Source organism: Ixodes scapularis, unplaced genomic scaffold, assembly GCF_016920785.2.
Source record: "Ixodes scapularis isolate PalLabHiFi unplaced genomic scaffold, ASM1692078v2 PGA_scaffold1__304_contigs__length_218370807, whole genome shotgun sequence".
In the NCBI taxonomy this organism is placed as follows: Eukaryota; Metazoa; Arthropoda; class Arachnida; order Ixodida; family Ixodidae; genus Ixodes; species Ixodes scapularis.
In genome coordinates, this window is record NW_024609846.1 from 74,567,648 (window position 1) to 74,581,968 (window position 14,321).

Consider the following 14,321-nt stretch of genomic DNA (forward strand, 5'->3'; position numbering starts at 1 on the left):
GAATTCTTTCCACTGATGTGAGTGGTATGTTTTACACTACCCGAAATAATTTGCTGTCCTGAGCGACCATTTCGCAACTGGTGCGCTGGGGCAAAGATCCTGGGAAAGCTTTATTAATATGTTGTCAGTTGGCCTCTTCTTTATATGGCCAACTGACAACTTTCTAGAAGAATTGAGTAAATCTGCAGGTTTATGGCAAGTTCGGATAACAAACTAAATCATAGACAAACCGGAGTAATATTTCAGTCGTCACGCAAAAATTAACATCTTTGTTTGACCGAGAACGCGCGGAACTTTATTCTTTCTTGAATCCCCAGTTGAAGTTGGGGGCTAGGATGGGCCACTTGGAGAATTTGCTGGATGCGAAGTACTCCTTGATGTTGGGCAATTCCTCGAACCGCTTCAAGTAATCGAGAATCGGGGGATGAACCAGGAAGGCATCCGGCTTGAATTGACGGTTCCAGTCCAGGCCTTCGTAGAGCAGAAAATCCACGTATGTGAGGCGATCGCCAAGAGCCCACTTGTGCGAGCGCAGATGCTCCGACCAGACGTTCAAGGAGGAGACCAAGCTAGCCTCGTGAAACTTCTTAGCTTCGTTGAAGTTGGGACTCATGGCCGCAATGATCAGGCCCCACATGAGGTCATTGGCCTGCTGCTCCAAAAAATCCAACTTCAACGTTTCTTGAGGAGATCTGAAGTTGCATATTGCAGAAAAGATTAAATTAGAGATGTACCCCCCCTCCCCCCAAGATAACTACACGGCTCTGTTTTGACCTGGTGAGAATTTTCGCTAACTTTTAATACTGTGACAGAAGTTCCGAACGAAAAAAATGAAGGAGTAATTTCAAAATTACTATTCGATAGGAATTCCCATTACGTGTTCGGCCGATCACCGATCAGATGCCGGGTCGTCAGTAGAGCTCCGATACGCGTCATACTCTTAGTGCTCCTTTTTCTTTCTAACTATAGTCGCTGACAATATAAAATACACAGGGGGAGGCCTATTATGTGCACACCTCTTGCTTTGTGATTGGCTATTCGGTGTTCTTAAAGGCTAATGCCGCATTCTTATTGACTGCGGAGCGATAGTAACATGTCCGGGAATCTCCCGGAGAAATGAACGGCAGAAAACTGAAAGTTAACGAAATATTTGTAGCGGATGTTTAGAACCGGCTTCTTCTTGAGACGTTTTTTACGCTTGCTTTGTCGGGTGCTGAGTCAAATTATTCCCCCTGCGTTTCGTATTGGCTTTTCTATAGCTAACGCGAAATTTTATATGTGGCTGGTGCTATTTAACTTTCAACAAATCTCATCGTTTTGTTTTCTGGTCGAGCCGAAGACTTCCACAAGATTGCAGCCAAAATCAGTGGAACTAAATTTATTTCTACGATAGTGGAGACGTTCTGCGACATTCTTCCATGTTATCGGCTTGGGTCCATGGGACGAAAATGTTAGTTCTATTAAATCAAAGTTATGTGTGTTTAGGATCTCTTATATGCTGGTCAACATACCAGGAAGTGAAGAAGAGGTGAACAGTTAGACCATAATTAGGAACTTGAATGTATTTGTTAAACGACCATTTCACTGATAATAACATTAGCCACAGGTACTTTCTTTTTACCGAATGATCCGTAAAAATTGGCACTTGACTGCCTGAACTAACAAAAAGCTCATCTTCATGCTCTATCATAGATTTTTTCTTTTTCTTTTTATTAGCATCGTGTTTGGATTTTTTTTATTTGTGTGTTTCTGCTTTTTATGTAAATCCGAACTACATATACCGTTTTCATAGCAGTGACCGCTGTGCCGAAAAGCAACCCCAATCGCAGGCAGTCTTCTTTCTGCGTGAAATATTGCTTCGTCGGGGCCGTAAGCTGTGCTATTCCCAGGCAGCGGATTTCTTTGGGCTACAATTTGTTTGTTGTGTGTGAATTTAAGGCCTTAGAAAGCCCGAAGAAGCCGACGTTGAGCCAAAGTTGACATTCTTTGGACAAATTTGGTAAAACGAGCGCACTACTTAGGTTTAACAGCTGGTAGTTTGGCTGTCATCTGTCATCTTTGGGCCTAAATTGCCAACGTGCAGGAGTTAGGCTTCACTTCTGTTTGTTCGTTTTTTTTTTTGTGGCAACCCTGGGCCTATACAGCCAAACGAGTGCCAGCATATTACACCTCACTCCTGGTTCTTCAGTTCAAACGTGGCATCTTTGACTCACGTCTGGCACGTAGACAATTATGTATTGAGCCTGAAGAAATGCCATAGACCAAAAAAAAAAAAGTAATCTGGCGCTAACTAGCGCCTTGCAGCAAAAACGCATCAAGTCCAAGTTATACCCCTAGAATTATCAAGCTTGCGCCAAGTTAGGCTTTCTCTAGCGTTCTACAAAATATAGTTCGAAAAATCGGTAAATTAACGGAAACACGTCTCCAGTGCAATTACCTTGCAGCCAAATCGTGCTTCTTGCCGAGGTAGCGGAGTATGGCGATCGACTGAGTGATCTTCACGTCGTCGTCGATGAGGTAGGGAAGGTTGGGAAACTGCAAGCCCAGTGAGTCCTTCTCTTTGGTCCATTCTGGCTTCTCGAAATTTGGAGCTGGTCCGTATTTGTATCTCCTGTCTTCAAAGTCCACACCCTTGTAGGTCAATAGGTTTCGAATGCTCTGGGCCAGGCCCCTTGCGCTGCTGTATCCAAGCACTGGAACCATGTCTGTAATGATATGCCTGGGTAAAATTCATAAAGAAAAGAGATGTGCAGAATTGACGAACCTATTGGGAAGCGACTACATGGATCATTAAAGGTTACTACTGAAAGGATTGTTGTCGAACTTTGCGAACAGGCAATACAATTGAAAGAAACGGAAGAGAGCAAAATATCGGAAGTTTAGAACTCAAGTTATCTTCAATACTTAAAAAGTTATATCTCGTAAAAATGTAACCTTGCCTTTGTCTGCTTGAAAGGCATGCGTATGTTAGCACAACTGACTTTGGAAAGAAATGTAAGCACATGGGGAGACTGTATTCCTTCAAAGAAACCATCAAATAATTTTTCGACTTCTCCCTCCTTAGCTTTAATCATCAAATCGAAAGTAAAATGAGAAATTACGTGGTCGTGACCTGCTTTTGCATGCACTGGAGGCGATGACTCCAAGCTTCCACTGTGCTTTTTAAGCGCACCACAAAACTTGTCATTCTTAAGCGATGATAAGTGCCGTCACGACGCTCACTGGCAACGAACGCGAATTCAAACGTTCGTCAACGGATTGATTGTTGACGAGCGCAGACATCCGAGTTACGCAGTGCTTCTGTCATGCATAGGGTGAGCTGGGCTCGGCTGACGTGCTTGGGTCTCGCGGATGCATCACAGTGAAAAGGCAGAGAACTTTCCAAGTAAACGTGGTACGAGGTAGACCGTTTTATATTCAAAATTTCGTACCGAAAAGCAGGCTAGTTTTATTTTTGCGCACTAAACGATATGCGATTAGTAAAATCCCAATATATCTCAGGCGAAAATTCACTTCATGGTCCCTTTAACACATTTATACATTTTGGCATTTCTATGCCGTCTGGTACAACCCGTCTTATATTAATCTCAGCTATAACATTATAAATTATTCATCCTCAAAAAAACTAATTCTTACTTCACGGCACGTTAGACAGACCGGGAACAGGACGACTATAAAGGCAATAAAATAAAGTTATGTCACATAAATGTACAATATAAAGAGACAGTATATATACGATGCATTCTCTGTAGGCGGTCACTTTTGAACTTGTGCACCCAGACTTATTACTTTCACGCGTATCTTTTTGTCCTGTAAAACCTCTATTCAGTTCGGACTCCCTTTCATCGAAGTTTATATAATTCTTCCAAATATGTATTTAGAAATAGAATTGCCGTCGGGAAGGCTCACCCTCAACCGTTATTTCCTTTCCTGCTATAGTTTCTTGCCTGTGAGGTCTCCAAAATAGTTCCACCGTTGGCCAGTGAAGCCGGAGCGTGCAAGTTGTGTTCGTGGGGGATCTTATACTGCACGTGTCTTGCAAGAGTGGCTCCGCTGCGGCAGAAATATTTCACAAAACATTCCACTAAAAGCAGCTTCCGCCTCCACTCATGCACTTGCTTCCATCTGCAATTTTAATTTTTTTATAGATTCGGTTTTGTTTTCATGCCCTTTGATTTTACCCTCACCCCTTGCTTACGTGTTTCTGGATACAACTTTATTCGCATGTGTTGACCTTTGGAGAAGCTACAAGACTTCGATAAGGTCAGACATGCAGTAAATTATAGTGGTCCGTGTCCGTCTCGGTGTGCTTCTTTTTAGGAACGACAAACATCTAAATTAATTTGTTAATAAACTACAATCGCTAACAGTTTAAAAAACCCAAGGCGCGCCTCATAGTGTTGACGTGTCTGGCTGCTACCGAACTGCAATCCTGGTGACTATACCAGGTTTACCGGTTACAGATATTATCTATATCAGATATCAGATATCAGGAAAAAAGCATGACAACGCGAAGAATCAAGACAAGAAAGAAAATATATTATATGTACTAAACTGAGGTAAACAACATGGGCACACCGACTGAAGAGTTCGAACTCAAATAACGATAATATAAAAAGCATGCTTCGCCAGTAGCGTAAAAACAGCGAAGGGGTAGGGGTAGACATTTTTTTTCCTCATTGGGACACGTCCAAATAACCCTGTCTCCCTCCCCGCTCCCACTTCCACTTAAAAGAAAAAAAAAAGTTGACAGGCCGAGTACACACGAGCGGGCCCTGCTCAAGGTCTCACCAGAACAGAGGAAAGTCATCGTGATTCGCTGGTGGATTACATAGGACCTAGGACCATCATTTCATGTAGTCGTGACATAATCACTTCTCTTGCATCAGGATAACTCGGCAAAGACAGGCGATTCTTGGATACGAATAGATACATGATTTAACTCACTCACTCCTTCATGCCTTCTCCTCTTAAACACTCCAAACCCCCTCTTCCTCCCCCCACTTTGCCGTTAGCATTTTAAACTAAAAATATAAAAAAAAACCTTACTGTAAAGCGAACTTGCGAAACCACACTTTTGCCGATTGTGGCGCATGCATGTGAGTTTGAGCATTTCTACGAAAAATACACCCAAAAGGGGAACGTTGATTTTGACAACAAAAAGTAAACATCATAAAAAAGAAAAAAGAAAACACATTTTTGTGATTAAAGCGCGTTCAAATTATGGTTAAATACTTTCTTTATTTTAAAATTTATCATAATTATTACGCCAACATAAATTTAACGGAAGTGGTACCAATTGATAGCATATAGGCCTACAGGCATATTCTATACATTCAGTTCTTCCAGCACTATGTAGGAGGAATCATGGGATACAACGCTCCAAATATGTCATGAAAAGATCAAAGATACGATGTCTGGAATTTTTTATTTGTGGTAGAAAATCTGCCATTGCAGTTAAGTTTAAACTTAACTTTAGCTTTTTACCTATTTATAATAACCAACAGAACTGGGTACAAAAATCTAGCATCAGGAGTGTACGATTTCACTTTGCTATGCTTAAATAATTTTTTGAAGAAATATAATGTTTTCAGTAAATAAAAAACTGGTTTTTGAGGTATATATATATATATATATATATATATATATATATATATATATATATAATAGGGTGGTTTCATCTGAAATCGGGCAGGCTAAAGGGGCCTAATTTTTATTTTTGAGGAAAAAATATAAGTTTTGGGAGAATTTCTGAAATGAAGAAGGGCGCAAACCGCATGCTGCCCAGATTTTTTTATCTTGAGTTTTGAAGCGTGGAAGCCGCAGTGGCAGAAACTAGTGTTTTGGCCTGCCGTCGCAGGTCGCGTGTTCGACACCCTCTGCTGCCACTACTATTTCTTCTACATTATCTTAGCTTTTCTCCTCATTTAATGGGTGCCATAAACACGCCTTGATATATTAGAATCGATATAGGAATTTCACTTTTTTCTAAACAAATGGTCAAACTCGTCGTTCAGGTTGATTTTTGGTCAACTTTGACAGGTCCTTACTTCGTGTGTACTTAAGACAAATTGCTTCTCTTCAGCTGTACAGAAAGCTCAAAGCAAGGCCATTATATATATATATATATATATTAATGCCATTATTATTTGTTGACTAGCCACTCCACGGCTTTCACGTAAACGTTGTGGGAAATAACCCGTATGAAAAGTTTGAAGTATATTTTCTAAAAAAAAACACTGTTGTAAAATTTTATTTTTAAATTCCCTTGGATATTATAGTCGACTACAGGAGAGAAACAATGTAGAAATGTAATATTTTGGTTGTAAGTCCTCTATTTCAGCCGCATTCATGTGAAATATGTGCTTATTTGACTAAGATACAGAACGTTACCGGCATTGTGCGGCTCTACGATTTCAAAAATATGTTTTTATTTTTGTTTACGTTTTTAAAAAGCGAGGTAAAGTAGGCGAACTTGTGATATTCATTGTAATTTAAATATCTAAATAAGAGAGAAGCCGCATAAGCACACTACAAAACAGTGAATAACAAGGATATACAAATCAAAAGGACGCGGAACATGTCAACAATTGTTTCTATATAAAACGGTTCAAAGATCGGCGAGATGAAAAATCCGAACGGATCCTTTTTTTTTTACAATTGAACCTTCTCGGGTTTGTACCAACTGTAAACCACATAATCAAACGTAACTACTTAAATTTTATTATTTGTTCGCTTTACTAAGTTCACTTCTTGCGTTTAACTTTTCTACCTTGCAGAACCAATTCCTTGTTACTCAACTACGTCAAAAGATGCGCTTTAAATAGCAAAGTAAGTTTTTATTACTACTGTGTTCCCAGCTGCGCATGCGTGGATGGTAACGGGGAAGCCGACCGAGCTGCAAGTACTTTCGTGGATAGGATAAAAGACACCAATATGATACGAGACACAAACTGAAGAGCATTTTTATAAACACAAATAAAACACTCTTGTAAATCGGACTTTGATCCCTGCTATAAGCTCCGTTCTGTAGAACCTCTATTAAGCAAATAACTCAGCACCGAACATCAAATAGCCTTGCGGGAAGTTACTTTAGGACGTATGGGGATTGACCACACAAAGTTGAAACAGCTACCTTTTTTTAAGAAGAGAGCTACGTACGTGCAAACAAGGCGTGGAAACTCGAACATTGCCTCACAATCGTGGCTTCCACCAACTTTCATCAGAAACGGCGCACCCATTTTCTTCATTGAATTCATGAGCATGTACCACCCCATATGAACCTCGTTTGCTGTAAACATTGTGTCCTTTATATGCGAGCTATGTTACTTTATTTTTGAAGAATAAAGCTTCTTTAAAAAATTTGAAATCAGTTTTAAGTGAATTGAACATGACAAAAACAAGCTATGTTATTTTGGTAGAGTTTTCATGTGATACTTGGTTCTCTTTTGTTTTCGAAGCACTATGATCTTCGATGCCGACGAGCCAAGAAAACCTAAAATTCAATTGTATCAATATTTGTATTCACGTTTTTGTCATTTACTCGCCTGATTGCTGAAGTAATTAAAAAACAACAGAGAAACCCGTAAAAATGAAAGATGCGCAGAGCCCACGCGGGCTTGTGGAAATAAAGAGGTTCTCGCATGACACAGACGGAGGTAGCCACGAGGGCCGGGGCCTGCGCGACAACGCCGCAAGAATGAAACGTCCGACGCCGTTGGAGGTTCCCGCCGCATTCATTTATTCAACGGTTCGCAAGCATCAGGCTGCGCACCTTGGGGAGAGATTGAAAGCGATGATGAGTGGCGCCATCTGGGTACTGTAGATTTTGAACAAAACATTATAAATACTGCGATTTCTACAAAAAAAGAGGAAAGATAAAAACTTCAAGTACAAAACGAGCGTTTTCGTAACAGTATCTAATATGGCAAAAAAGGTTTTAGCCAATTGAGTGATTGATTGAGCCTGTGGTGCCGGTAGGGTCTGCAGGCCGCCACACTGTCGCCACATCGGGGAAGAAGCATGGAGTATCACCGGCAATGGCGCCATAAGGATTAGTCGGGGACAGCTGCAAGCTACACAGGCGCTCTGTCGCCCCACCTCGAGTTACTAGATTAGCTCCGCTCCTCTGAGTTAATCTAGCAACGTTATATACAAGCATGCGTGGTACAAATTGCGACGTCAAGTCTCAGGCAGCCGTTTCAGCCGGGCGCAGCTCGGCGTACTGGCGAAAGTGCCGTCAGCTACGTTTGGCAATCTGCTACACCCGAGAAGGTTAAAAGGCATGCATAGGACGTGATGTCATTCTTAAAAAAAAAACTATTCAAACACAAAAAAACAAGAAAAACGTAAACAAGGAGAATGTAAACATCAACAGTATTTGGAAAACACGGAGAGACCTAGCGAGAATTAGGTAGGAACCAAATCAAATAATTTTTTTTTTTTTTTGCGTTTAGTTGCGTTTACGGTCAGACGCATCTCAACGCGCCTGGGCGGCGAAACGAAAGTGTGTGGCGTAGCGCGTTGCCGCGATGGGGCTTTGCTGTATCAGCCGCTGCAAAAATCGCACTGGTTGTTCTTTCGCGGGATTTCGTTTCACCGGTAAGGCCCTCGGACACTATATTCCGAATTTTGGAGAAACGTAAAATAATTAGTAATCTTCCGACGCTCGTCGCACTGAGAAAGCGACGGGTTTCGTTCCTCGGTCGAGCACTGTCGCGACAAGGACCCCCCCCCCCCCCCCCCCCGAAAGGGATCCGAGTGTGCTGACTTTCTGACTCTGCGCGCTTCAAAGCAGAGAACAAGAGCGTGTCGAAGGAAGTGTAGAGCCGGGGTCATTCAGTGACAGTTCGTACGTTGGATTCTTCTATTTCGGAACACCTCCCACCTTACCGCCCTGGTGAAGAAAAAACACATCTCAGACGTTCGGGTGATGGAGACGGATTTAACTGCTACTTAACAGAAACACATCGGGCGCGAGCGCGAGATGCTCGTGCTGCAAAATTAGCACAACACATGTACAGTGCTAAAATGCACATAAAAAGAAAAAGAGCGAAACTACGTTACAACAGAAAGGAAGCTTACGCGCAGGACGCGAAGTCGCCGGCCGGTTAAACGTCTCGAACTCTACTAAGCCGCCACCAAACGCAAAGTGTGAAACCGAGTTACGTATTTTCCGCCAGTCACAATATATTTACACAGTACGCGCTTGTTCGCTGATTTAGGAACCTCTATCAAGGTTTTTCGTACAAACGTGAGGTCACACGCAACGGGCGTTCGATGTTTTTCTTCACCTGCCATGCGTGCCAACGCGGGCATCAACCGACGTACACAAGCAAATTCATCGCGATCATGCTTTGGGTGATTTTCCAAGAGCGGACCGTCACCTCTCTGCTTTGCTCTGTTTACGAAGAACTTAGCGACGATCGCCGATAATCACAGCGTTTTCAGCGAACACGATCAGAGCGGAGCGCCACGCACACTCGCACTCGTCGAGGGCCGCTTTTATGATGCGATATTTTATTGTGCCGTTACGTTATGTACCGCGTTTTCTCGCGACAAGCTTTTTTGTGATGACTGTACAACCTTCCACAACCGCGAGCATTAAGGGATAGAGGCATCCAGTTGAGGAGGTTTGATTTGGGGTTTGGCGCTGGGGAGTGAGAAAGCGTGAGAAAGGGGTGAACGTCAAGGGGGTGTACGTCCTGCGGGAGCTACAGGGCTGACGTCATGGCCTCTACACATCTTCTAACCCTCTTGGCTACGCCCAAAGACGCCTGCACTGGCGCGGCAGCAGCAGAAAAAGGCAAGTTTTCCCAGGGGCTTGTCCGGCTTGTTTTGAGAACGTTAGTAGGACGTGAAGTTTAGTAAACTACACTAAACTTCAGTTCCTACGACACAGTAAACAATGTCGTGACGGGTTTGTAGAAGTATGCCGTGCACAAGGTCGCAAACTGGCTCGCTCGCACGTGACAGACGCAGTCGGCGATGGTGCCACGGGAGCGCAACAAAACACACAAGGGCATGCGCATTCCTCGAATCACGTGATCAACGATGGATGGATGGATGAATACGGCTGAGCCCTTTGGATCGGGCGGTAGCTTACGCCACCTCGCTATTTTGTTTTACCATTTAAGCTTAAAATATATAAATGTAAAATCTATATTCACTCCGCAGTGCAAAGAAAGTGAGGCTATGAAAGCCCCTTGCCATCAGTGAATAAAAAAATACCAAGTTTTCTCTCGATTTCTGCCACCATTCACTTAATCTTGGTAATCTCTACCAGTCTTGGAATCCACTTTCCCTTCGCTGTCTCTAAAACCCAATGACTTTATTAAATCTATGTTGTCTTCGGTAGGCATAGGGTGAGGCCCTTTACAGTAGAGTATCAAGTGCTCAGCCGTCTCGTCCTCCTCTCCACAAACAGTGCACACTGTATCCATTTCCTGGTACTTCACTCTGTATGTTCTGGTTCGCAGAACACCCGTCCTCGCCTTAAACAACAATGAGCTTCCCCTAGAATTGTCATAAATGCTTTCTTTGGCTATAAATGTTTTGCTTAATCTATAGCTTTCCAGAGCCGTCTTTGTCTGCATTCCCTCTAGCCACCGATCTCTTTCTGTGGCCTTAACTTTCTTCTTAACTGAGATTTGCTCTTCGGTATCTTCGCTATAGCCCAAAAACTTTCCTCTTAATTTCCTAGTGCGCTGTCTCCACTTTGTGTCTACACTCCTCATGTATAAATAGCTGAAAACCTTTCGTGCCCACTGCTCCCCATCTATTTGCCTCAACCTATCCTCAAATTCTATCTTGCTCACCGCTTCCCTGCTCTCAAATGACGCCCATCCCATGTCTCCTTGTACTCCCTGGTTTGGCGTTTTGCAATGTGCCCCCAAAGCCTGTCTACCTACTCCGCGCTGTTTTATTTCTAGTCTCGAATGCACTTCGGATTTCATGCATAGCGCTGCATTTCCAAAAGTCAAGCCAGGCACCATGACCCTTTTCCAAATCTCTCTCACCACCTCATACCTGTTGTAATTCCAAAGTGCTCTATTTTTCATTACAGCTGCATTTCTGTTGCCCTTACCTATTATATACTTTTTATGATCTCTGAGATATTCTGCACCATCACATATGCATACTCCTAGATACTTGTATTTACTAGCTCTCTCAACTGTAATATTCTGTATCTTCAGCCTCTCAACTTCATCCTCGTTAAAAATCATAACTGCTGATTTTTCGCTACTAAATTCTAAACCTAATTCCTCTCCTTCCCTACCACAGATGCTCATTAATTCCTGCAACTCTGTCCTGCTGTTAGCCATAAGTACGATATCATCCGCATACATCAATCCCGGTAAGGATTGCTGAATTTTTTGGCCTAGCTTACTGTAAGAAAGGTCGAATCCAAGCCCACTCTTCTCTAGTCTGTCCTCCACGGTCTATAGCGCCGCTTGTAGACTTTGCTTCAAAAAGTACAAAACCAGTCAACAAATACCCCTGAGTGCCCTGAGCATGACGTATACGTAGCACAGGGTGGGCTGAGCCAATACGGTGGACTGCGCCTCGTCCGCTAGAATACCAGATTTTGTTAATTTCACGCGCATCAAAATTGTTTGTCATTTCAGGAACTTTTAGGCGGAACTAGATCGAAATAGCTGGCGCGTGGTCTTTTTAGGGTATACTAAAGAGATGTTCATTGAGTCATTAATATTAAAAATGAACCGGAGTTGCGCTTCAGAAAAATGAACTGCACATTATGTTTTGTGGTATAATGTCGAGAGATACAGAGAGAGAAAGAGAGTAAAATACGGCATTAAATTAATGTAACACGTGGCCCAAACGAGGGCCACCGGAACGCCAAATTTCACATCAGGAGGGAAAAAAAAGGGGGGGGGGGGAGGCCGAGTTAGCAAGATAAACAGACGGAGCCGGTTTTGATAGGCGAATCATAAGGAAAGGACAAAATGAAAGCTTTGGCGTGAATGTCATTACTGAAAAGCCACGGTTCAAGAAACTCAAAACTTAAAAATTTTGCGAAAACGCGTAGTCCAAAACCGACTCGGCTCTGCAATGTAAGCGATGCAGCAGAATACTTTAAAACACGAAAAATAAGAAATAAAGGCCGAAAGACATGTGCGCGAATCAACAAAACCGTACGAATTTCAAAGAATCCACAGATGTTCTGTCTCTGTTTTGGTTTTATTTCATTTTTTAGCAAAGCAAAACTTGAGAGGGGCGCGAATCACACGTGGCATTTAGCACACACAAGCTGCAATTATTATACGGGAAAAATATATTCACAATTTACGCGCAGTTCGCACTTCTGATTTTAGACCAAAAAGCAGAGAGCGACTTTTATGCGTTCTAAATTTTGTGAGGTTTTCGTTTGGCGTTTAGTGTATGTGTTCCAGTCTCAAAACATGACGACGATTTTGAATGATAAAATTTAAGAGAGCAGTAAGTGAGTTTCTTCGTTTCGTTTTTATAAGCAAGGCGAGTAGGCCCTTTTCAAAAGTCCACCAAGCAGCATTAATGAGTCGCATTTTTTGCGGCACGAAGCACGTGCTTGGATCCGAGTTCTCGCCTAACACCGACTAACGTTGCTGGTGCGACCCACTTCTTAAAAATTAAAAAAACAAAACAAAAAAAGTCATTTATTAACTCATTAACTTCCCGGTTAGGTACAGAGCGATGTCGCAGAGCTCTCTGTTTTAAAGCGTGAAATGCTTTTTAACAGAACCCCACTTACAAACTTTCATCCGCCAGTCCGTCCCTCCGTCCTTTACGTTGCTCGGCGATTTTATTCATGTTACATGTCGCTGGCATAACTTTTTAGCGTTGTAAATGGACTCTTCGAGCTGCTCTGAACTGTACAGGGGTTGGGGTTGGGGACCCTGCCTCTGTACCTGGTATTGCCGGTGAAAATACAATTAAAAATGAATGAATGCTTGAATGAATTTCAAATATAACTTGTTATTTTTATATATCAGACTCGAGAAAGATGCCTGTAGGCATACATCTCTGGTAAACGCCACAAGTACTCAATTCCTGCAATCTGGGGAAGGAGCAGGGCCAATGAAAATGACGCGAAACAAAAGGTAATTAGCTCTACAAATGAAGTCTCCAGGGTGATATTCAGCACAAACGTTTTGCACGCGCAAGTCACGCGCACTGCATCATAGCAAACTTCGCAATTCAGCAATGCATTTTTTTTTTATTCGTTCCGTGTCATATTTGCTAAGAACTACCTTTAGATGCCAGATATGGGCTCTCCAGGGATCTAACAGCAGACGTATACTGGCAGGTACTGATATGTTATAGGCGTTGCCCATTCATATCTCCGCATTAGCATTCGCCGTGCACTGCCGAATTGCCTCTCAAAAATAGTTACACGATATATGTGTTATTTTGAGGTAAACCTCAGAGAGGTCCATAGAGCAACAGTTTATTTCTACTCTTGGTTGTCTTTTCAGCGAAGAGTCTATTTACTTTTTCGATTATCCGCAACGCATAAATGTTACTGTGACCAAACGAAGCTTTCATGCTCCTAGATTTTTTCCATGCGGAGATGCATTACAATGTTTGAAAGAACTTGGTTGTTCTGTGCTTGTCCTCCGTGTTTTATTGTTTCAATTTTATGTATACGATGTTCACATGACGAAACAGATGCTAGCTATTTCTTCCCTGTTAGCGGATTTAACTAATGAAACTTACTGAGAAATTTACGATGCGGATGGCAGCACACACCAATAAGATAAGAACATGCTAGTTTTGCACGAACCCCGAGTAATTCTAGTTCAGAGGTGATATCTAAAAAATCGCATGAGAGGGCATTTTTTTCTGCAATCTTAAACCACCCTCTCTCGCCTACAGCCTGTCTTTTAAAAACTGTGTAGTTTTCAGAAAAGGCAAGTTCCTTATTATCCATATCTTCAGACAACCAAGTCTCGGTTCCAAGGAATCTTTGAGGGTTACACGTGTCAATAATCGAGAAGATTTCGTTCAGTCAGACAAAGCGCTTCGGAAGTTACACAATAGCAACAAAAAGGGCGTAGTGAACCAAGGGGGTAAAAATTGACTGCGCTGGTAGTTTGTGGGGAAGGAAGAGGAACTGGCTTTCGTTGAAATCACGGAATGGTTTTTTTACAGTTGTTTCGTGTTATCGAAGATGAAACACTAATTCTCAGAAAACCTTTTTACGAAAACGCAGACTAGAAATGGCGCTTGCGTTGTTCGCGTACTCAATCAGTTGTTTCCGAGCACGAAATACTTTTTGTGAGTAATCCTCACTGATGAAAACCGTCGGCTCTTTTAAATTA

General features: G+C 42.3%; 1 protein-coding gene across 2 annotated transcripts; it reads right to left on the reverse strand.

Moving 5' to 3' along the window:
* Positions 1 to 268: 268 nt before the first annotated feature.
* Positions 269 to 4,125, reverse strand: LOC8035806 (glutathione S-transferase-like). 2 transcript variants are annotated; one of them, XM_002400682.5, is made up of 3 exons: positions 3,910 to 4,125; positions 2,438 to 2,719; positions 269 to 692 (listed from the first exon to the last, which is right to left on the reverse strand). In XM_002400682.5, exons 2-3 carry the CDS (start codon positions 2,701 to 2,703, stop codon positions 296 to 298), a joined length of 663 nt encoding a protein of 220 aa, XP_002400726.4. In that variant the 5' UTR covers positions 2,704 to 2,719; positions 3,910 to 4,125; the 3' UTR covers positions 269 to 295. The 2 variants fall into 2 exon arrangements, with proteins under 2 accessions (XP_002400726.4, XP_029829258.3); XM_029973398.4 differs by having other exon boundaries at positions 2,438 to 2,705; positions 3,910 to 4,067.
* Between the last annotated feature and the right edge of the window lie 10,196 nt (positions 4,126 to 14,321).